This window comes from Diabrotica undecimpunctata, chromosome 4 (genome assembly GCF_040954645.1).
Source record: "Diabrotica undecimpunctata isolate CICGRU chromosome 4, icDiaUnde3, whole genome shotgun sequence".
Taxonomy (NCBI): domain Eukaryota; kingdom Metazoa; phylum Arthropoda; class Insecta; order Coleoptera; family Chrysomelidae; genus Diabrotica; species Diabrotica undecimpunctata.
The window spans coordinates 90,037,386-90,061,488 of record NC_092806.1 but is presented as its reverse complement, the minus strand read 5'-3'; the positions used below and the strand labels follow the sequence as shown (position 1 = coordinate 90,061,488).

The 24,103-nt window shown below is 33.8% G+C and overlaps 2 protein-coding genes across 3 annotated transcripts in view; one reads left to right on the top strand and one right to left on the bottom strand.

The window, feature by feature from the left end:
• Nucleotides 1-15,633, bottom strand: part of Cth (Cystathionine gamma-lyase) — a 182,625-nt gene extending 166,992 nt beyond the window's left edge. Inside the window, exon 1 of one of the 2 annotated variants that reach the window (XM_072529897.1) lies at nt 15,483-15,633. The gene's annotated coding sequence lies outside the window, so the exon portion shown is untranslated. Of the gene's footprint in view, nt 1-4,271; nt 4,426-15,482 lie in introns of those variants that run through there. The other variant, XM_072529896.1, reaches the window with a different exon arrangement.
• Nucleotides 15,634-20,266: 4,633 nt separating this feature from the next.
• On the top strand, nt 20,267-23,399 carry LOC140438791 (uncharacterized). The gene is made up of 3 exons (XM_072528440.1): nt 20,267-20,996; nt 21,211-21,581; nt 22,812-23,399. The coding sequence occupies exons 1-3, from the start codon at nt 20,267-20,269 to the stop codon at nt 23,397-23,399; spliced, it is 1,689 nt and encodes a 562-aa protein (XP_072384541.1).
• Nucleotides 23,400-24,103: the final 704 nt, after the last annotated feature.

The window sequence follows — 24,103 nt, the reverse complement described above, 5'->3', positions numbered from 1 at the left end:
TGTTTTATCTAGCTACCGACTGAGAAAAATTTTATATGGTTGTTAATACGACGATAACAAACGCTTGAAAACAAGCACGGCACATAAAGAAGAAGAACGTCGTACTTGTCGCAATTAGGTAACATTATTATCTAATTTTTAGATAGGTTCAGAGGTTCTTCTGAGGTTGGAATTCCGTTAATTGGATTTTCTGTCGAAGTATGTTGAGTCTGCGTTTCGTCTCAGTTATTGTGTTTTATTTTGTCGAATATATTTAGAAAATCGTTCGATTCAAAATCTGTGGTGTCATCAGATTCGGCGCAAATTGAGGCTCTAGTGAGTTTTTTTTTTTCAATTTGCACACGCGAAATGGTGCCTGCTATCTAATTTTCTTTGGCTCGTTTATATTTAACCTCGAAGTTTTAATCTTCTAATTTTAAGCGCCATCTAGCTAATAAAGATAAAGGATCTTTGATCTTGTATATCCAGACTAAAGGATTGTGGTCGGTTTCAATTAAAAATGTTTTTCCGTATAATAGGTATGGGCGTAAAGGTTTGCACGAATCGATTCTACTAGGAGTTATTTTTCTATCGTTGAATAATTTTATTCCGCGGTGTTTAAAGTAATGAGTAGTAACCTATAGGCTGATTCTCTTGTGTTAATACAGCTCCTATTGCAATGTTTGGGGCATCTGTAGTTATAGTCAGACAATTTTAAATTAAAGGTGACTAATCTACAAATTGAACTAAGAGCTAACGACAACCATGCGAAATCTCAGAAGTAAATTCTTACCGGGGTCATTTCTATTGTGTATGATCCGCCCATGTAAATAAGTGAAAAAGTAAGTGAGTCCCATAAAATTTGCCCCCGTAACAATATAAATTGGTGCGATTCACGAGTGTATAGTTAGATAAGTTCATTGAATAGCTTGAAACATCGGTAAACTTATCAACATTTCGCTGGTCTATATATATTTACGTTCTTAGAAATAATGGGAATGACAGAAATGTGATATTTTAGTTTATTCGTTCCACATTCAATATGTGCATTGGCGTAGTGTGTTCAATTTCTTAAAAATATATTTATTAAATAGACTTTAAAAAAAGTGAAAAAATAGAAAGCGCCCGGTGATAATCCAGGGAAAATCATAAGAAACCAAATTGATTTTATCAACATAAACAAAAGGTTTAAAAATTCTATCACCTCAACAAAAACATATCCAGGAGCAGATGTCTTCTCAGATTATAGTCTATTGGTTGCAAATATCAACATACGACTCAAAATAATTCATAAGAAAATGAGGCCCAAGATAGAAATAATGACCTCCAGAAAAAAGTAAAAACAGAGATTAATAAGAATCTTGCGAAAATAGTTGAAGACACTACTAGAGGTATAGAAGAACAGTGGAACGAAATGAAGATTTATTACAACAATTTCGTATGAATATCTAAAACCAAAAAGAGAACAGAAGCAAGAATGGAACAGATAAACTATTGCAGATGATGGAAGAGCGAAGAAAATTAAAAGGTAGAAATGACAACGAATACAAAAAGTTACATAAGACTATACCAAAGGAGATAAAAGGAGCAAAAGAAGCATGGCTGGCGGAGAAATGTACGGAAATTAAAACACGCAACGCAAACATGACGATTTCCAAATGCACAAAAAAATTAAAGAGGTAGAGAACACCAGAAAAGGACGCAATACAGGCATAGTAGTAGACAAGACCAGATTTTTACTACCATTGAAGATAAATCACGAATGGAATGGAAAGAATCTATGCAAGAATTATTCGAATGTGCAGCACGAAGTCCGACTGAAATAAACAATCCCTACGACCCACAAATAACAAACGAAGAAGTAACTATGGCCATTAAGCGGATTAAAGATGGGAAATCACCAGGACCTGAGGAGGTGCATGGTGAAATTTTAAAGCTATTAGAGGAACACTAAGCCACGGCTCTTATGAAGCTATTCAACAACATCTACGAGACTGGTTACTTACCAAAAGACTGGCTACTATCAATATTCATTTCACTTCCTACAAAGCCAACGCTAGAAAATGTGAAGAACATAGATTAATTAGTTTGATGAGCCATGTAGTTAAAGTACTCCTTACTATCATTCACTCGCGGATATACACCAAATTAGAAGAGCACCTGAGTGAAGTTCAATTTGAATTCACAGCAAGACTCTGATCACTGATCTCAAACTTATATCTCCAACAAAAAGCAACAGTGCGATTAGAAAATGAACTGTTCGAGATGTTCACAGTCGAAAATTGAGTTAGACAGGGTACATATTGTCACCAGCATTATTTAATATATACATACTCTGAAAACATCTTTAGAGAGGGCTTGGTCGAATCAGAAGATGGAATTGCTGTAAATGGCCAACTTATAAACAATATTAGATATGCAGACGATACAGTGTTGCTGGCAGATAGTGGGCAGGGACTAAAACTAAATTACAAGAAGACAAAAATAAGGATCATTAGTAAGAACACCAACATAAACGCCCAAATTACAATAGGCGATACACCGGTAGAAAGAATGGAAAAAAAAAAATACACATATATATATATATATATATATATATATATATATATATATATATATATATATATATATATATATATATATATATTTATTGTTATATTCCTATTTGACATGAGAAATAAAAACTTATATTCCTATTTAAAATTTAAATTAAAATAAAAAAATTTCCTTTCTCAACCACGAGCATAAATTTTTAACGCCCTGTATATGACAAATTTTGTAAAAAGAATTATAGCTAGTTTTAAGAGAGTGTTTCGTAGAATTGTTTACTAGCCTCATGAACAATGTATTTCAAGCAAACAATTAGACGATTAGGGTTGATAGTTTACGAAAGTGTTCGTCGAAATTTTTATTACAACTACGGACAATATGTTTTAGTTAAACAAAGGAGAAATCATTAAGTTTTCGAGATATGCAGGTAAGAAGCTCATTAGCCCGTACGGTACATAGTAGATAGTTTAAATCTACCTTTGTATTAAGATTCTCAAAAATAGATAAGAATTTGATTATTTGTAGCAAAAAGAATAAGGATACGGAATTTTATTTCTTTCTTGGAACTCCATAAAGACAAAAAGATACGTAAATTTGAAAATTTGTATTGATTAAGGAGAGAGGTAGTTTTGGGTAAATAATGCGACACGATTGAAAGTTGGTTTTGATTGGATGGAAAATTAATTATGGGGGAACGATTTGGAAGTCGGATTTTGGCCGGTTTGTGTTTGAAAAGTTACAAGCATCATCAAACAAATCGTGGAACGAGTATCCTTGAGTCCTTGAGTCTAAAGTATCCAGTATTGTGTTAACTGATTCAAAAAGTTGAAAGATTGCATCAGGAGAAAGCCGAAACGAGTACGGTACGAAGCAGTAAAAGGAAACGAGAACAAAATTTAGCAGATAAGCAGAGACATTCTGGGGAAGCGTGGACGAGTTTTCCTCTGATCGCAACACCAGCAAGTAAGAAAACGTGTTATGGGTGAAGACATGGTAGAATCATCAGCAAAGGTCATTCGTTTTCTAATATGATATGAATGTATTGTTGTTAGTGTTAAATACCACAGGGTATATGGAACTACATATTTCACTATTATAAAATCATCAGATGTAAATCAGTTTGTTTATTATAAATCATTGTAGTTGACTTTTTTTTCAATATACAATAATATTGATAAATATTTTTTTTTATATATCAAGAAAATTTAACACCGAGAACATTATGTAAAGCATAAGTAGAGACATTCACAGTTATTGATTTAAAAAAGAATTTTGAGACAAAAAGAAATAAGATTCTTTTTTTTTATAAATGTTTATATGAAATAATAAAGATAGGAGAATAAAAAAATTTGTAATATTGAATATCGATTTCCGTTTTTATAAAATAAACGATTTTTAAAATTTCTAATTGAAATCCATATGTGTATTATTTAGATTCTCTTTTGTCTATCCCTATAAGGAAACCACTGAGAAATATTTGAAGCCACAAAAGTAAGTAGTGATAGGATCATTCAGCCCTGAGATTTATATTTTGTTTATGTTTTGATTTAATTAATTAATGAAATAATTAAATGATTAATTAATTGAACTAGATTACATCTATAAACATCTATAAATATCAATAGAGTCAAAGTAGATCATAATATATATATATATATATATATATATATATATATATATATATATATATATATATATATATATATATATATATAACGTTTAATATTTTAAAAAATTCTTACCTCAAGAACAAAAATCAAACCCAAATAAGGTTACTCAAGATACTTATGTATGTACAATGCAGCTTATTAAATCAGAACAAGAATAAATAAGGCAAAAACTAATTTTAGACGAGTACGAGATTGAAATAACCTTGAACATTTGTGTGTATATAATATGTGTATTTTCCACTCTCTGTGGTTGATGGGTTTTTTTGATTAAATAAAAACATGGTTTAATACTTAGAACTGTAAACTGGAATGCTTAATACAGGCAGATTATTTTATCTTTAAGAAAGAGCGGTGAATTGCATAACATTCTAGAAATTAAGATAAAAGTACAAACATTGCTAACTGATTGAACTGATCAGTATCGATAGACATGGAGTAAATGGAAATACATATTTACTAATGTTTCAAAAATATTAGTAATTACTATCAGACTTGTAGTACGCACGCAATAGATAAAGACCGATCACCATACTTTATATGTATAGAGTAATGCACGTGTAAGAAAGCGTAGAATGGCAGGATCGCTCTGTAAAAAAAGTTGGTTTGCCAAAAAACATTATACAATAACATTATTCCCTTCGGGGATCATATCTAGGACCATTGCTATTCTTGTTTTTTATTTCTGATATTGAATGGATCTTTAAATTTATTTTCTCTTGTTTGCCGATAATTTCAAAATATCTCCAAAAATATGTACGTATCTTGTTGGTACCCTAAATCTACACAAACTAAAATTTTATAGAACGAAAATATGAATAATCAGATAGTCTTCTAAGTTCAAACAGGTTAATTTTAGCATATCTATGAAATCGACCAATTCAAATCATTGCAAATAATCTGCAGTTTGCCTAAGTCAAAGCTTAAATAAATTCAAAAACTTCCACTATGCATACTTCAGTGTTCAAAGATACATCTATTATGATAATTTAACATATAAAACTTTATTTTTAAAGAAGGCGCTCTGTATTTATACAGGATGTGGATCTTTCAACCCCTGGCAGATCTAAAATTCCAACAATTTAGATCAACAACAAAGCTCGAGGAACAGAGCATAAATAGTGTACATATTCGGTTAGGTAAGGACACATCGCATGGCAAGTTCCGCTCCTGCCGAAGATTTATTGACAATATGACAATTGTAATATTGTTTGTTCCGCATCTGAAAAGTTAAAATCAATTGAACTAAAGCCAATCCATTCACGGAGTTTGCGTGACCACGAAATTTTACGTCTTGCTACTATTTTTCTTCTTTTGATTCTGTCCTGCACTATATTCCGCAACAGTTCTTTTCTCTCATATTCAATGTGTGTCAAGTATTCCAACTTCCTGATTTTTATTGAGTTTCAAAATTCACATTGTTTTCCAGTGGTTCGAAAACTTGTACGATTGTTTTGCGAGTCATCAGTAATCCATGATACCTTCAGACTACCTTGGTAATACCACATTCGAACACTTCTAGGTTTTTAATGTTCTATTATCTCAGTGTACAAGCCTCAAACCCGTATAAATGGTGAAAAAGATGCATTGCCTTATAATATAATACGTTAGAAGAAACATACGGAAGGAATAATTCCCCACCACAACCTATAAATATTTTATGCATTACTACAGTAATATTATTTTCCGTTTTTTATTATTTTATTATTTATTTAGTTTATTATTTCCGTTTCATTTATTGATTGAACGTATCACACAAAAAGCATCATTTTTCTTTTGCTAGAACGCCAATTTGTGACGGGTAGCTTTACTAGACACCAGACTTCGTAATACACAAGTTTAATCTAAACAAAAATAGAATCAAAATAAATAACAAACTAAAATTAACTTCTATACAATAAGTATGTACAATACAACAAAAATACGAATTCTAGTGAATGATAGTCGACGGCGCTAAGGTATGCTGTTGATACCTGCGAAAAATAAATATTGGCGATGCTAGGATGGTTGAAGCAGAAGGACGATGTACTAGGTGTAATACCCAAACACCGGGAAAGACTAGTAAATTCTTAGTCTAGGTTAGGGGTGGCCGATCGAATACTACTCGATACGGACAAGGAAAAAATGCGATCGATCGCAGACGGGAAGGGCGGTTGGCCTTTAAGAGCGTATGCGCAGATTTTAGACGGAGCGAATCGACACTGACGCTCCTATCAATAGTTTTTCTTTCTTTACACAGCAAATTACCTCTCCATGAAAAGCAAAACCTTTAATTACAAACTCTTACAAACATCTTTATTATAATATGAAGTCAAAATTTAACAACTCACTTAAAATATTGTCAAGCGCCACCTTCATATTTTGTCATATCTACACCATGGGTACTTTAGTTTATTGTTAAACTTGCATTTACGATTATGAAAACAAACTCTTATAAAATACTACTTTTTTGAACTTTAATGACTTGAAATACTTGGATCTTCCATAAATAATAAACAATAAATAACTTTCTACATATTTGTGTATTTGATAAATAAGTGATTTATCGATATTATTTAATAAACAACTCAAAATATTCCTGAAGCCGTGTCAAATATTTAGTAGCCTTGTCACCACATTCAGTTCGACTGAGTGCGTTGTATGACAAAGATAGCGAATATTCGATTTGGAAAATACCACCATGGACATAGTGTTCATTTTTTAAAATCCTGAAAAAAACTAAAAAATATTTTTGAAAAATTTAAACGCAGAATGAAAGATTACATTATTACCGAGGGACGAAAGTCCCGTAGAATAAACAAAGTTTTTTTTGAATGAGATATTTGAGATTAAAAATGACACTAAATTTTCTCTTCTTTTTCACCCCTCCAACTTATTAAAATAAACATTATAGAAGCTTTCAGGGACTTTCGGCCCTCGGCAATAATATAATCTTTCATTCTGTTTAAGTTTTTCAAAAATACTTATTAGTTTTCTCAGGATTCGAAAAAAACGAATGCATTTAAAAAGCACTGACCCGAAATTTTGCGCCTTCGCTCTTAATCAATACTCAAAGTCCCAGGGTAGGAGCTCTTACCAGATCAGTGCTCCGGCTTGAACTCCCAGGACGGTTAGTCTTTGATCAATACTCAAAGGCTCAGGGTTGTAGTTCTTACTAGATCAGTTCTCCGGTTCAAAATCGGATTTTTGTTGCGGTGGAAAGCGTTTTATACCGTTGACAGTGTTCCATCTCCAGCTCGCATCGATAGTACTGGTAGTTTGCAGGTAGGAGTGCGTACAGAGATGACAAGTCGCCAGTAAGCGCTGACAATGCCATCGTTACAAGATGTATTAAATGCATCGGTAAGCACCTTAGCATCCTAATACATCTCTTCAAAAAGGGAGACAAATCGGGCCCGGAAAATTACAGAGGAATTAATTTATTATTAAACACCATACTATAATTAACAACTAAAGTGATAACAAATAAACTGAATGAAATTATAACACTACCAAAAAAACAAGGATTTAGGTCGGGAAGATCATACACCGACGCTATATTTATAATGAGGCAAGTGCAAGAGAAATCATTAGAATACAACAAACCCGCATATCTATATTTCGTGAATGGAAGGCAAAAGGCATTTGACCGGGTCAAATTACAGGACGTTATTCACTTATTGTACGCAAGAGAGGTACCTTTAGGAATAATCAAAACGATCAAAAATATCTACCAAAACAACACAATAAAATTAAAAGTAGAAGAACTAACTTACCATAATGAAGCTGGCAATGAGATAAGAAAGGGGGGATTACCTGAATCCTTTATTGTTCAACCTGAATATGGATGAAATAATAAAAAAATAAGAACTAAAAAAGAATACCAAATGAGGGAAAAACAACTTAAAATAATTTACTATGCAGACGACGCAATACTACTCTCTCAAAATAAAGATGATTTACAACGTATATACCAATTTAATATAAATCGCCAGAAAATTTAACATGTTAATTTCCCCAAAAAGACAAAGTGCATGGTCATAATAGCAAATTTACTAAGATGTAAATTGGAGCTGGAAGGTCAAATAATAGACCAAGTAAAGGAGTTTAAATATCTAGGTATCACATTATCTAGCTACGGAAAGTTCGAAACAGAAGTGGAAAATCAAGTGAATAGAGCAAACAGAGCCGCAGGTTGCGTGAATGAAACAATATGGAGAAATAAAAATATCGGCAAAGAAATGAAAGGCAGAACTTACAAAACAGTCGTCAGACCAATAATGACATACGCGGCAAAAACACGACCTGACACAGTAAGAACAAAAAAGTTGTTAGAAACAGTAGAGATGAAAACACTTAGAAAAATTGATGGTAAAACACTATGGGACAGAGCTAGAAGTACCGATATACGACGTAGATGCAAGGTGGAGAACATCAAGGACTGGGTAAGAAATAGAAGAGTAGAATGGAACGATCATATAAACCGAATCACAACAAATAGAGTAGCAAAGATGGCAAGAGACGGTTCCCAATAGGAAGATGATCAGTAGGAAGACCACGAAAACGATGGAACGACATCTTAGTGGAGGCACATTGAAAAACAGATAGTCATGTCTACATAAAGAGAAGAAAAAGAAGGTGAGCACCTTAAAAAAATAATATATGGAGGAATAAAAGAGCAAGGTTTTTGACGCAGACGTTACAACTCTGAGTTGTACAGAGGTTTCGGGGAATCTGACGTAAAATTCAGTACGGTAGCACGCCTTAGATGGATAGGACAAAAATCTACAAGATCGTTGGGCAGATGAATTAAAAATTGGGAAATCGATATCAAGTGGTATGGTGGTGTTCACAACATTTTTTATCAACAGATTTTTTTTTCAAGTAAGTTTGCTGAACAGAATTGCAACATTTATTATATATAATGTGCCTACCTAACCTAAATAAAATTTATACACTAACATAGATCTTAATTAAAATTTCTATTGCAGCTGCAGCAGGGAAAAAGAAACTTTTAAAGAAAGGTGTTGTTCCCTCTCAATGCCTTCCTAAAGGAACACACGACAGAAAAATCAATGAGGAACTGGTGAATGCTAGAGTAATGCGTAATAAAAAACGGGAATTATTAAGGTATTTGTTTTGAGTACACATATTTGCTCATAAATAAAATAATCTTTTTTTAGGACACAACTTAAGAGAGAAAATGTGCATGAGGCCAATGCAGATGATGCAATTCAAATTACTGAGTTATCTGCTGCATGTACATCGAATTCTGTAGGTACATCAAAGGACGAAAATAATATGGAAGAACTAGATAATAATATGGAAGTAGAGCTTAAATGTGAGAAAGAAACACAAGCTGATATCTTCCAATTATTCCCAAACTTTACTATTTTGGATCATTTGTTTACAAGTGAAAAAAAATTCTTACCTGCATGGACGTTACAGTAGATATATAAACAAAGTTTAATCTACAAAACTCAAAACTCTTATGATTAAACAATATTCAGAAATTTTGCAATCTCACATATGTCAGATATTTCAGAATTAAGCAAGAATACATGTACACAGATTCAAAACAAATCAAAGCAGGGGTCCCTCAAGGAAGCGTATTAGGTCTGGTACTGTATCTGTTATACACATACAACATACCTGAACTAGAAAATGATACTATAGCCACCTTTGCACATGATACTGCTATCCTAGTTGAAAATAGGCGATACCAGCAAAGAGGCAGCAGAAAAATTAAAGATCAAACTAAATGAATCTAAATTAATTCACATTAATTTTATAAATACAAAAATCCAAAATATTCCAATTAGAATAAATGATGCCCAAATACAATATGCATACTCCACAAAATACTTATGTATAACACTTGATGCAAGCTTAGACCGTTTAATGAAAGCATTTAATAAAAAAAATCTTTCTTAAGGTTTCCGTTTTTGTTATGTGTTGTATCCATGGTATATAAAAAAAAAGAATTACTATCATATACTTAATATTTTTAATGTTTAATTTCATAATTCTCGCAGAAATTGTTTAGACTACTGATTAATATTTGGAGTTCTACCTACTTCCAAGGATAAATGTATCATTCACGAATCTTACATTGTTTAACACTTTGTCGTTGATTGATTCCACCTTGTTGCAAGTTAGATTTTTTCTTCTTCGCTCTACACTACAGGGTGTGGCATGAATATTGGGACATATAGAATCAGGTTAATTGGACCAATATAGTCTTCCCAATGTTTAGGTCTTTTGCTATGTATTTCCCTTTCACAAAAGGGTTCTAGTTACATAAAAGGTGTTTTTACATCTCTTTGGGCTAATTCATCAGCCATTTCGATTCCCTCCACTCCGATATATCCCTGAATTTATAGTAGGGTAGATTGTTTGCTTAGTTCATTTGATGTCTGTAAACATTCTCATATCACTTTGGAGTTAATCATATCTGATGTGAGTGCATTGATCGCTGCTTGACTATCGTACATTCTGACAACCTCTTGACTCTGATATTTTTGATTAAGTTTAAAGTTAAGCGCCCACCGGGTCGGGATGGTATGGTAAAGAAAAGACCATGTATAAAGACTGGTTAGTAATTAAGTGATGATCAGTCAACCTCAAACAATTTTTAAAAGTTCAAATTTAATTCCAATCATTTGAAAAGTAAATTATTTAATTTCATAAATTTTATATTCAGTAAAAATGTTGGATTTTGTTCTGGTAAAAGAAAATGAAATGAATATAATATTTATATACACACAATAAAATTTATTTTATTAATGACATTTTAATTATAGTAATCATTCAGTGTACACTATACTCAACATCACCCAGCCTTCATTTATCACGTCCACTGCTGGACATAGGCCTCATTTAAACTCCTCCATTCTCTACGATTTTGTACTCTTTGTTGCCATTTTTTGTTAATATGCCTGATGTCCTCATCCCAACGTATAGGTGGTCTTCCTCTACTACGTTTGTCTGCTCTTGGCCTCTAATTTGTAATTTTGTACAAAATAACACAACATCAGCAATACTCGTCCTTCTTCGCAGATCTTTGTTTCTTATTCGGTCCCTCAACGTCCCTCCCAGCATAGACTGTTCCATTCGTCTTTGTGCCACTCTAAATTTCGAAGCTGTAGTCTTGGTTAGAGTCGTAGTTTTCGCCCCATAGGTCATGACCGGAACCGAGGGGTATATTAAACTATAATTTTTTTAACAAATTCTCTTCAAACAAGTTCTTTTTTGAGAACGATTTCCGAAGTGGAAATTGAAATGTCAATAAACTTACTTTAACCTTTAATTGTGGCTTATTCCCATTTAAATAGTAATTATTTAAGGATAGCTTAAAAATGTGAAAAAGAGGTCTAGATAATATAAAACAAAAATTCTTGAGAAAGTTGGGAGGCAATCCATCAGGACCAGGACTGTTATTCACATCCAGTTCTGATAATTTTAAATAAATATCAGATATCTTCTTCTACGGCACTACAGCCCAAATTGAGCCTTGGCCTCCTTTATTTTTTGCTTCCCCTCTTGCTTGTCTGTGGCTGATCTTCTCCATAAATGGATTCCTAAAAGGATTCCTTTCTTGGCTTTCCAACCGGTTTCTTTCTCTGCATTCTAGCATTCAGTGCTCTTTTTGGTAGCCTATCCTCTCCCATTCTTGTCACATGTCCGGCCCACTGCAATATTTGTATTCTAATGAAGTCTGACAGTGGTGCTTTCTTATAAAGTTGATAAAGCTCGTTGTTGTATCAACTTCTGAAGATTATGTTTTCCCTCACAGGTCCTAGTATTCTCCTCAGTACTTTCCTTTCGAATGTGTCGAGTTTTTTGGATGTTTCTTTCAGGACCCATGCTTCAATGCCATAGCATGCTATTGGTGAAATTAAGGTTTTATAGATTCTCATCTTTGTATTTCTGTGGACATTTTAGACTGAAATATATGGGAGAGGGCAAAATAAGATATAAATATCAGTTATAGTTACATTGAAACCAGTCAAGTCAGTAAGACCAAGTGAAGGTGAGTTACATATTTGAGTCGAATAGACCATCGAACTAAACAGAACTGTGACAAAAAATCAGTTATTTTCACAGAATCAGCTGACTAAAGTCCCTATAGAAACCATTGCTAACCAAACCACTATTATTGGGACATCTTTTGGTCATCTTTATCTCAAATTCTATGGGTGGGTGGTGAATACCCTCCCTCAAAAGAGCTTCATCTGCCCTGGACACAATTACATCAGCATCATCAACCAGCACCAAATCGAGAATATTACAAGTTGAATTCACAATACAGTTGGACTGAAACAAATTATGGTATGCACGCAGACCAGACACAACCTGCAGAGCTTCAAACACAGATGCTGTGGCAGCTGGTAGATGAATTTTTGTACAGCACATATCATTTGAAAAAAATTCACAGTTTGGTAAATTGAAGTCAGCAGCCAGATAATAGTGTGCAGATGGATAAACTTCAAATATTTGTTATAAGGTTTGACAAAATATGGAATATTTGTCAAATGTAGACTTTGGTGGAAAATATGCTGTTCCTATAAACTGATTTGCACCTTCAGTCACCAAACTCTTATGAACTGCAATAAGGACTCCACCACATCTTGAGAATGAACTTGTTTCCCTGTAGCCATCAGTTCTATATATGTTAAGGTCAAACAACTGCAACTCTTTATTGGCATAGTTACATTCTTCACATTCTTTCATATTCTTTTTACTAATGTAGACAATGTACTACATTTTCACATGTAGAAGCGCTTCTAATTGGAGAAATTGTCACATTTGGGAAAACGAAAAACCACATGCCATCAGAGAAGCACAATTTCAACATGAACTGAGAATAAATTTTTGGTGTAGATTTTTTAGAGATAATTTAATATGTCCCTTTGAATTACTTGCAAATTCAACAGCAATTCATCATATTTGGAATTTCTTCAAAATGCTTTTTTTGATGAACTGGAAGAGTTACCAGTAAACCAAGAGATATATGGTTTATGCAAGACTGTGCCCCGTCGCATTTTGCCTTGGTGGGGCAAAATTATTTGAACAATCAGTTTCCTCATAGATAGATATGGTGAGGAAGTGAGTTTCCATGGCCTGCTCGGAGTCCTGATTTTAATCACTTACATTTTTTATATTTGGGGACATATGAAGACATTTGTGTATGCTCAAAAAATTAATACCAGACAAAAATTATGGCAACAAATAGAGAATGACCCAAATTTGATCAGAAAGTAACCAAACATATTTCTGAAGGTTAGGAGAAATTTTCCTGACAGAATTCAAAAATGTATTTGAAGTGGATGGAGGCCACTTTGAAACTTTATTAAATTGATTTACTGTTACAATCGTTTAAATAAATATTTTATTCAATAGTTTTATCTTGGGTAACCATCATTTTATTAACAAGCTCAATCTGAAAACTTACCAAGAAAAATTGTTTTAGGATAATAAAAATCATAGTTCTGATTTTTATAAACTAAAACATGAATATAAACAAATCATTTGAAATGGAATTTGCTGCACTAAATTGTATAACTTTATTAGTGACATAGTTATGACTTGTGTGAAATGGATGTTGGCAATAAAATAATATTATGTAGTTTAAACATTACCTTTAAATGCAAATAACCTAAAAACTACTACCGCATTGTATACAGACAAAAGGATAATATTGAAGTAAAATTTAACAAAGAATGGAAAAAATGTGCTGAAATGATTATTACGACAGTGGCATAGATTGTGAGGGAGGGAAAAGCAAGCATCTGGTAATAGCTGAAAATTATCTTTTAACATTAGTTAAAGTATCCTAACATATGTAAAGTGCTTGTCAAGTTTGAAAAAAATATATTGGAAAGTGTTAAAACAATAGGCTAAAATCATTTTAGAAAAATTATTGTAATAAAACACTCTGTATCTCGGTAAAGAGGAATATTGTATTTAAGTTTTTTAGGTTAAATCCTGATATTTTATGCTAAGGTTTCTCCTGATACTATATGGACAATTCTTAATGAAACACCCTCTATAAGTTAATATTTGAAGCTTCGTGAGGCTGTTCCCTGTGTTGCCTATATAGGCTCTACTTCCTTAGGCCACTATGCTGTAAGTGATGATTGATCCCACTGTTGCCATGTACATCCACCTCAGAATTTTTGGGCTATATTCCCAGTTTTTTTCTGCAACATTTCTGCACATTAGGACTTTTGTGACCTTGCTGATAACACATTGGATAATACTAGACTAGTGAGAGCTACAATGCATACAGTTATCTGCAAAGCAAAAAACCAGGGTGAACATTCACAAACTTTTGAAATATATCAGATATGGCAAAGCGTTAGTTTGCCCTCTTTTTTACATAGTTCTAGAGAAAGCCATAAGAGATGCCAAATTAGACAACATAGACGCAATGTTTAATAAATCTTCATAAACTATGGCCTATGCAGATTATAAGGCTTAACCTTTGGTAGGACAGACAAATTAAAAGAAACATTTATGTTAAAATCATAGTGAACATCACATTCAAACTTCTAACTTTGAGATAGTAGACAAATTCATATATATGTATTTGAGCACCCTTGTGACAAATGAAAACTTTACCAGGGAATAAATAAAACTGGGGTAAATTCTAGCAAAAAGTACTACTATGGGCTATATAAAATAGTTATTTCCACTGTGTAGAACTAATATGTAGAAATTTAAGTTAGAAAACAAAAATAAAATGTAAAATTCTTATTTTACCAGCACTAGGATATCTATTTAAAATCATATGGACCATCTCCAAAGCAGATGAATATCTTCTGTTTGTGTTTGAACTACTGATCCTGGCAGGAATATTTCATTGCACATGTGAAAACTGTATCCAAAAGATAAATGGAAAGATGGAATTTATGATTCCAATAAAATCGATTTTTAAGGGAAACAAATACTTGAAATACACATGAAATATAAGACTACCTCTTGCATTCTTCTCTTTAAGTCTGTGTACTGTTTTTATATTTTAAAAACTTGTTTCGCCAATGATAAATAAATGAATTCATCATTGCATACCTTCCTTTACATAACTGATTGAGGCCATGATCTTTAGCTTTTCATCATCATGTTAAAGAATATTCATATTTTATTTGATAAACATAATTTTAATTCAATTTGCAAATAATTGAATATATCCATTATTGATATAAGGCGTGAGTAAATATTTAAAAATAACTCAAAAATAAGATGATTTATGAGAAGTTATTGAAAGTAATATTGCAATAATATAAATTTAGAAAAAATTCTTACCCTAGAACAAATAACAAATAACAGACGACAAAACTGAGTTAATTTATTACTGAATTTTTGGTTAACTTTAATTTTCGTTTTTCGTACTGTGGCAGATTGACAGTGACAGTTAACCTCCAGCCACACATGGGTTGACTGTGCTACCGAAGTGAGGGAACGTCGATGGAGAAAAGAAGAGGAGATCAGAGCAGCTGATGGCTGTCAGAACACGATCACACGACGAGGTGACAACTGACAACGAAAAGAACTCTTACAGTTTTCTTACTTGTTTTTAGTATGTAGTTTATTGTTAATAAATCAATAAAACAGTTTAAAGTGTGCCCCGACTACTTTTGCTCCCCGCAAACAGGCCACATTGGTGACCCCGAGAAAAAAACTGTTAGTATAGTTCGTCCCAAAGCCTTCTTTTAGTGCGTCATAGTTGATCGAATTCTCTCTAACACATTAAGCTAGAAGAGACAGAAAAAAACATGAGTCTGTGATTATTATACATAGAACTTGGAAAATTATTTATCGTAAAGCTAATTCTAGTTACGGATGTATAATTGGTTGGAGTTTAGAATACGCTAAATAGATATCCAATCAATGATGCGCATAAATATAATTTGACGCAGAAGGTCTTGACAATAGGGAGTTTTTGTAACTACCTAACGTAACGTATCTCCCTATAAGTAAAGAACTAACGTATCGAAGAAGATGAACGTTAAATTGAGAGTTTTTGTTCTGCACGTAACGTAACGATGGTGTTGCCCTCACCGAATTAGTGATTAACTAATAAATTGTCAGTGTCAGTCTTGTCCTTGTCAACAATTTTTAATTTTTGATATGGACGCGATATTAAATGTAGGTGCCTTTATTGATGATGAAGAAGACGAAGACATAGAAGATGCCCTTCTTCTCCACATCTTGCACGACTATACGGCCGCTTTAATTTTGATACCATTAAAAATATTTTTCGCTTTTGAATTAAGTGAAGTCGTTTTCTACTGCTTTCCATTATTTATAAAAATCAAAACAAATATACGTAACCACAAATGTAAACATACACATACCAGTGTGCTTATGAAATGTGGATGTTGAAATTTTGGTAATCGTGTAAGATTCCCTTGTGCATTCGGTTACCTTCGGCTCGATAGGGATGCGTATGAACGTAACGTACCAGCCCGTTACGTTAGGTAATACGTATCTAGATACGTTAGTTCAACCATTAATGCGCATGCTTATATGTCAAAAAGATACGTTACGTATACGTATTTGCTTGCACAAAAACTCTCTAGTACTTTCACAACGTCAACTGATATCGCAACGTCAAACGTTAATACCGTATTGAGACGTAAATAACGGATAACGGTCTGTTGAAACACAGGTATCAAGAGAGTTATCGCAAATTGTTCTGGGGAGTACGATAAGACTTAACGTTATTATGACAACTGTAACCTAGAAATTAATGTTAGTCATAGCCATACTCGAATATAACTACTTGTACTTAACTGTTTTTTTTTATTGAATAATGGATTTGGAAATTGATGCAGCAATAATAGCTGGTGTTGATGATAACGAAGTTGAAGACTTAATTCTTGGTAATTTGCTACAAGGAGAAGATATTGAGCAGGTAGACGTGCACTTTAATTTTAATGATTTAACCAATAGTCAATGTCGATGTATAAAACTTGTCTAAACAAAATAAGAACACACGTGTTTCTCAAAACAAACCAAACAACATAGATAAGGTTAGATTGCCAAACAAGATCATCCACTTGATCCACAGTCACAGTTTTTAGTTTCTAAATTTGTATTCTATCAAATATTTTTATGTTTTATGCGAAATGTCAAATTATCGTTTAACGTAATTACCACCCCTTATTTCGACTCAAATAGCGGAAGCCCTTATCCGTTATTAACGTGACATTCACTATGCGCTTGCGTACATGTCAAAATAGCGTATTCCGCTATTAGCGTGCGATAAAAATGCACTTGCGATATCTCTCTAATAATTGTCATTCCAGGTTATACTCTGTTTTTTAACCAGGAGTAAACTAAAAAGACAGATTCACACCCAAAAAAGTTACTAGAAAAGTCACCAAATACATCTTCTTTTTTGATTGCTTATCTCGGCCTTGCGGTAATCCAGTAATCAGTATTGGACAACCTCACATCGATTCTAACCTAATTTTGTTTGTTTATGTTTGAATAATAATTTTTTCCAATTCACTTCCATTCCAATATATATTATTTAGTTTTTCTAATTACAATAAAAAAATGTTAGACTGCTATGAAGAAGTTGAAAGAATTTTTAGAGTTTATTTATCACATTGTAGAAGAAAATCGTCTGGAACGAGTCTGAAAAATGGGCAATCGTCTATATGGGATTGCCCATTTTTCAAATGTACAATTAATAGACATTTTCATTATGCAGGCTCCATTAAATGAATTGTAGCTCTTTCTGGTCATAGAAGGGAGATTATGGATATTGTTGTTGAACTTAAAAACTTTCTCTCTTATACACTGATTATAATACAATCATAGAAGCCACCCCCCACTGGCATGTTTAGAATCAGTGTATATATATATGTATGTGTAATCACTGTATGTATATATGTATATTTTTAGGTAATGATCAAGAAAATAGATACAATAGTGCACATATAAGAACAAGAAATATTGTATTGTAGAAAAGCTATTTTGGAACCCGAAAAAGACAGTTTCCTTGTTTTCAACAAGGTCTACAATCCAAATTAAATATATCTCTTGCAATAATATGTGCTACAGCCATTACCTTACAATCTGGGTTTAAGGGAAAATAATGATGGTGATAATGATTTTGTAGAAAATGTTGATGTGTTGGTCAATAGAAATGTTAATGATGTGGAACAATGGTTAAATTCTAGGAGACATTTTATTCAACAATTTTTTTGCATGAGAATGAGAATACTATTGAATATCATACTAAATGTTGTTTTTTTCTATTATTTCTCAAAATGTGATCATAATCATTGGCTTGACAACCTTTTTTGTTTGGGTTTTGGTCTCTTCAGGAATACTTATTTCTCAATTCCAATCTATTTCAATGACTTATTCTAAGTATTTGTTCCTTACCTATATCTAATCTTTGGTCTTCCTCGTGTTATATGTCCATCTGACATTTGTTTATTTTGGAAAGTATTTCATGTTTCCTCATATTATGTGGTCCTATTTTGATGAATGTTAATTTAACCCATTATGACCCGAGTTTTTTTTGTAATGTATATATTAAAGAAACTAATATATGTTTATTAAAAATGTATAATAATAGACAAAATTAACAATTTTTTAATCTAAAAATCTATTAACTAACAAAAAATATGTGTTACATAAATGTAATGCTAGGGCATTATAGTATTGTAGCTAAAATAAAATATATTCTTAAGAAACACAACGAAATTTGTATTAAAACTAGAATGTCCTCATATGAAAAATATAATTATTGCAGTCAATACACATGCGGTTTTTATATAAATACAAACGAAAAATCTAAAAAAATGTAAGGAATAACGCAGAAAATACAAAAAATCGTCGATATAAATTTTGAAATTTAAAATTTCACAAATGTCATTAGTGTTAAAATGTCATAATTTAGTGGAGTAAACTTGCCTGCGGTTGGACCAATTAGAAACAAGAATTACGGCGCGGAAAATTTGAATTACTCCGCCTGGTTAAAAAACAGACCATAGTATTATCAGACATTTTACAGTGAAAATTTAATTTTGTATTTATTGTCATAAAAATATTTTAAATATGCCGAGATATATCGAGAAAGAACAAAGACTAATATTAAAATTATTAAATTATTTTCAATTAGAAAAAAGGGATTACAATTCTGTAACTATCAAATTTAACTAAAATGACATGCAATAATTCTCGACATTCTTAAAATCCTATATTATGTCAAAATTAGTGATGCACTGAAAGAACGGTTTGGGACAGACTGTACCACGTTTTATACACAACTATAACAAACACCGACCAAATAATGCCAAACAATATGAATATTACACCGTGCGAAGGCGATGATCACTCATTCATTGCACGGGTAGGCATTAGAGCGCCAGAGTTTTGGAGCACTGAACCAGAACTATGGTTTCTCCGGCTAGAAGCGCAGTTTCGACAAGCCAAAATCACAACTGACAACTGTAAATTCGACCATACTGTTGCTAGTTTAAACAGTGAAGTACTTATAGAAGTAGCAGACATATTATTAAAGAATCCCACTGCTGGTAATGCCTATATACAACTAAAAACTCGACTTCTCCAGTAAACTCGAAAGTATGGCACCAGCTCAGATGAAAAGATCCACAAGTTGATGGAACTCACTCTGGGTGACCTAAAATCCACTCAACTACTCCATCGAATGCAAGCTTTGGAATGGATAGCATTAGTACGCAAGTTCTCAAAAATTTTTGATTGGACCGCCTACCACGTTCAGTTCGAAGCTTTATATCAATTCTTGATGAAGACCTAGAAGAACTTGCTAAGAAAGCCGATACGTACCTCCGGTGTTCCAGTTTTCCAGTCATGGTTGTTACCGAAAGCTCTACCTTAAACAAAACAGTGGCTACATTGAGTGACCAAGTGAATGCTTTATCCAACAGATTAACTGTAGCTGAAGAAGGGCAACAGATTCAAATGGTCAAGAGTACCAAGTTATCATCTGACGAACAGTGTTACTACCATCGAAGATTTGGTGCACAAGCAAAGAAATGTAGACCACCCTGCAATTTTACAAAGAACGATCAAAGGGCGCAGTAATGGCGGCAACCGCAACCCCTCATATACCACGCCGCCTCTTCATTACCGATAGTGCTCTCCAACTTCAATTTCTTATTGATACAGGGGCAGACGTAAGTGTGCTTCCACGTAAAATCTGCACTGCGACTCAGCCCAGCACTGTATGCCTGTATTCTGCCACCGGACCGTGCATCCAAACATATGGTCAGAAACAGCTCACACTAAATCTTGGTCTATGCCAACCTGTAACATTGACATTTGTATTCGCAGATGTCACCACACCTATACTAGGGGCCGATTTTCTGACGTACCATGACATTAGTGTAGACATGAGAAACAAACGACTAGTAAGTCCAAGTATGTTAAGCAGTATTACTTGTGTGTCTCGTCGTGTTAGGGTGCCAGAAGTAGGCTTATCCACTGCCCATCCCTATGATCGTCTAACTGTTGCTATACCAGAGGATACTGAAAGAGTCCAGCACTATATTGAGACTCGAGGTACAAAAGTTTTCTCTAAACCACTAAGACTTCCACCAGACCGTCTTCAAGCTGCACGAGCAGAATTCAACAAGCTGATGCAGGCAGGCATTATCCGACCATCAAAGTCATCTTGGGCCAATCCGCTTCACTTATTTCAGAAGTCGAATGGACGATGGCGTGCCTGTGGAGACTTCCGACGTTTAAATGCCATGACGAAACCAGATCGCTGCCCTATACCGCACATCCAGGATTTTGCTAACCAGCTACATGGTAAGAAAATTTTCTCTTGCATCGACTTGGTACGTGCTTTTTACCAAATTCCAGTCCACCCGAAGAATGTCCAAAAGACGGCTGTAATAACCCCCTTTGAGCTGTACGAGTTCCTCCGAATGCTCATATGTATATGTATACATTGACAATATTTTGGTTGCCTCGGAGACTGAGCATGAGCAACACGTGGCATGAGTACTTCGGATTCTGGAAGCAAATGGACTCCAAATCAACAAGGATAAATCAAAATTCCGTAAACGTGAAGTAAACATCCTGGGTGCCACTGTATCCCCAACTGGCGTTCGTCCATTATCGGCTAAAGTTAGCGCGATTCGTAAGTTTCCACAACCTACGACCTATCGGCAGCTACGACGATTTATGGGTATGTTCAATTTCTACAGACGCTGGTTACCTAATGCTGCCAATGAGCTAATGCCACTAACGGAGTTATTGTCTCAGCAAAAGAAAAAGCAGCAAGAACTAACATTAACACCAGCAGCCGCAGCAGCTTTCACCAAGGTAAAAGAACTCTTGGCCGCGTCGACTGAATTGGTCTTTCCAGCACCAAATGCCCAATTGAACAATGTCAGTTGATGCCTCAGATGCTGCCATCGGCGGTGTTTTGCAACAGCTTATAGGTGAACACCTACAGCCCATCGCTTTCTTCTCTCGAAAGCTTTCTAGGACGGAGCGAAACTACAGCACTTATGACCAATAGTTGCTTGCCATATTCAGTGGCATACATCACTTCCGCCATTTTCTTGAGGGTATGCCGTTTACCATTTATACTGATCACAAGCCTTTAACGTTTGCCTTCCAACAGCGACATGAGCGGCAGATAGCAGATAGCCAGGTGGATCGAACGACTCCAAGAATACGATTTTAAGATTGAGCACCGGGCCGGAGTTAGCCACAGAAACGCTGATTCTCTTTCCAGAAGGCCATGTCCAGCAGAGTGTTCCCACTGCTACAAAACGGAATCCAAGGAAGCAGCAGTGCTAAGAACAACGATGGTCAATGACGACTGGACGCCTACTAAGATCAGAGAAGAACAAGAAAGAGATCCAGTTATACAGAAAATTCGAAAATGGAACTCTTTGACAAGTTGCTTTGACAAAGTCCTCGTAGACATACCGTCTCAGGACTCGCAACTAATGTAGAGTCATATGTCGCCATGTTACCAATCCAACGGTAACTTTAACATCTTAACTGTAAATTAGACATAATGTAAACCAAATTTTATTTAATAATTTTTAAAGGGTTTTTACCCACATATTTAGTGGCTACATCCATGTATTAACTAGACACTGATGATGGAATATTCATTCCGAAAACGTTTTGTCAATTCAACATAGCCCAACTGGGTTTTTTATATACCTTTTTATAAAGGATTTTATTCAAAATTTTTTAATATATGGTATACAGCCAAATACAGGAACTTTGTTTCCTTGTGGAAATAAATAATAAATAAAATAGAATAGAATATAATTATTAAATTCACAACAATACATTCAATTTTTGACTAATTCCATAGCAGTAGATAGACAAATAAATGTAGCAAAAGTTGGTGAAACTATAGCAGCAAAATTTCAAGGTAGTTTCTCAGCTATATCTAAAGAAGGAGTTTTAGTTACTTTGAATGATGTTCTTGTTTGTGACAATATTTCTTACAATTTATTATCAGTAAGACAAATTGAAGAAAAAGGTTTTCGTGTGATTTTTGAAAATAAGGAAGTAAAAATCATTAGGGGTGATACTGCAATTATTACTGGAAAATTGATTGGTAACTTGTATTTTATAGAATTGAAATTGTAGTCAGATGTGGTTAACATTGTTCGAGATACACCTGAGTTGTGGCACAAGCGGATTGGACACTCTTGTAGATTTCCTGTGAGTTCAGTATGTGAGATATGCTTGAAAGGTAAGCAAACACGTTCTCCATTTTTAAAGAGCATCCCAAGTGACAGGAAAGCTCGATGCTTACTTCAATATGTGTCCACAGATGTGTGTGGAAAAATTAACCCTGCTACTCATGATGGTAAAAATTATTATGTTTCATTCATTGATCATTACAGTCATTTTGGAATGTTATACCTTATTAAAGAAAAGAATGAAGTGGAAACATGCTTTAGGAATTTTGTAGCCTTAACTGAATCAAAATTCAATCTGAAAATAGAGTATTTGAGATGTGATAATGCTGGGGAGAATAGTTCTAAAAGCTTTAAAGATTTTTGTACTAGTAAAGGAATAACTATACAATATTCTGTACCCAGGAATCCAGAACAGAATGGATTAGCAGAAAAATACAATCGTACTATTTTAGATAAATCTAGATGTTTAATTTTGGACAGTGGTCTTGACAAGCCATTTTGGGAGAAGCTGTATTGGTTGCTGTGTACTTAACAAATCGAACTCCTACAAGTACATTGCCTAATGACTGTACACCAGCTGAAGTTTGGTATGGTTACAAACCTGATATGAGCAAAATTAAATTATTTGGATGTTATGCTTATGCACATATTCCTGAAGAAGATCGATCTGGGAAGTTTGCTGAGAGATCCAGAAAATGTATTTTTATTGGTTATTGTGACAATGAATACCGCCTCTGGGACCCTCTAAAACGAGCAGTGTTTACATCTCGTTCAGTCAGATTTGATGAAACTTGTGAAAGTGAATCTCCAGTTCATGTAATGAGACATAGAGGTGTGAATGAGCAATTTATTGCTGAACCTGAAGTAATACAACCTGAGAGTAATCAAGAACACGAGATACGTAGAAGTTCAAGAGATAGACGTATGCCTTCTTATCTTGATGACTATGAAGTGAGTATGATGATGGCTTTATCTGCTGGCTGTCTACCTTCTGAATTACCTAAAAACTATACTGAAGCTGTTTCGATGGGGAATGGATGGAAGGAGGCCATAGATAAAAAAGATACTTAGATACTAAGATCATAAAGAACTTTTGGCGTTAGAAAGCAACAACACCTGGACTTTGGTAGAACCTAAGGTTGATGATGTAATCATTGATTCACGATGGGTTTTTGTTGAGAAAAATGTTGATGGTCAGTTGGTGAAAAGAGCTCGATTAGTGGCCAGAGCTTATCA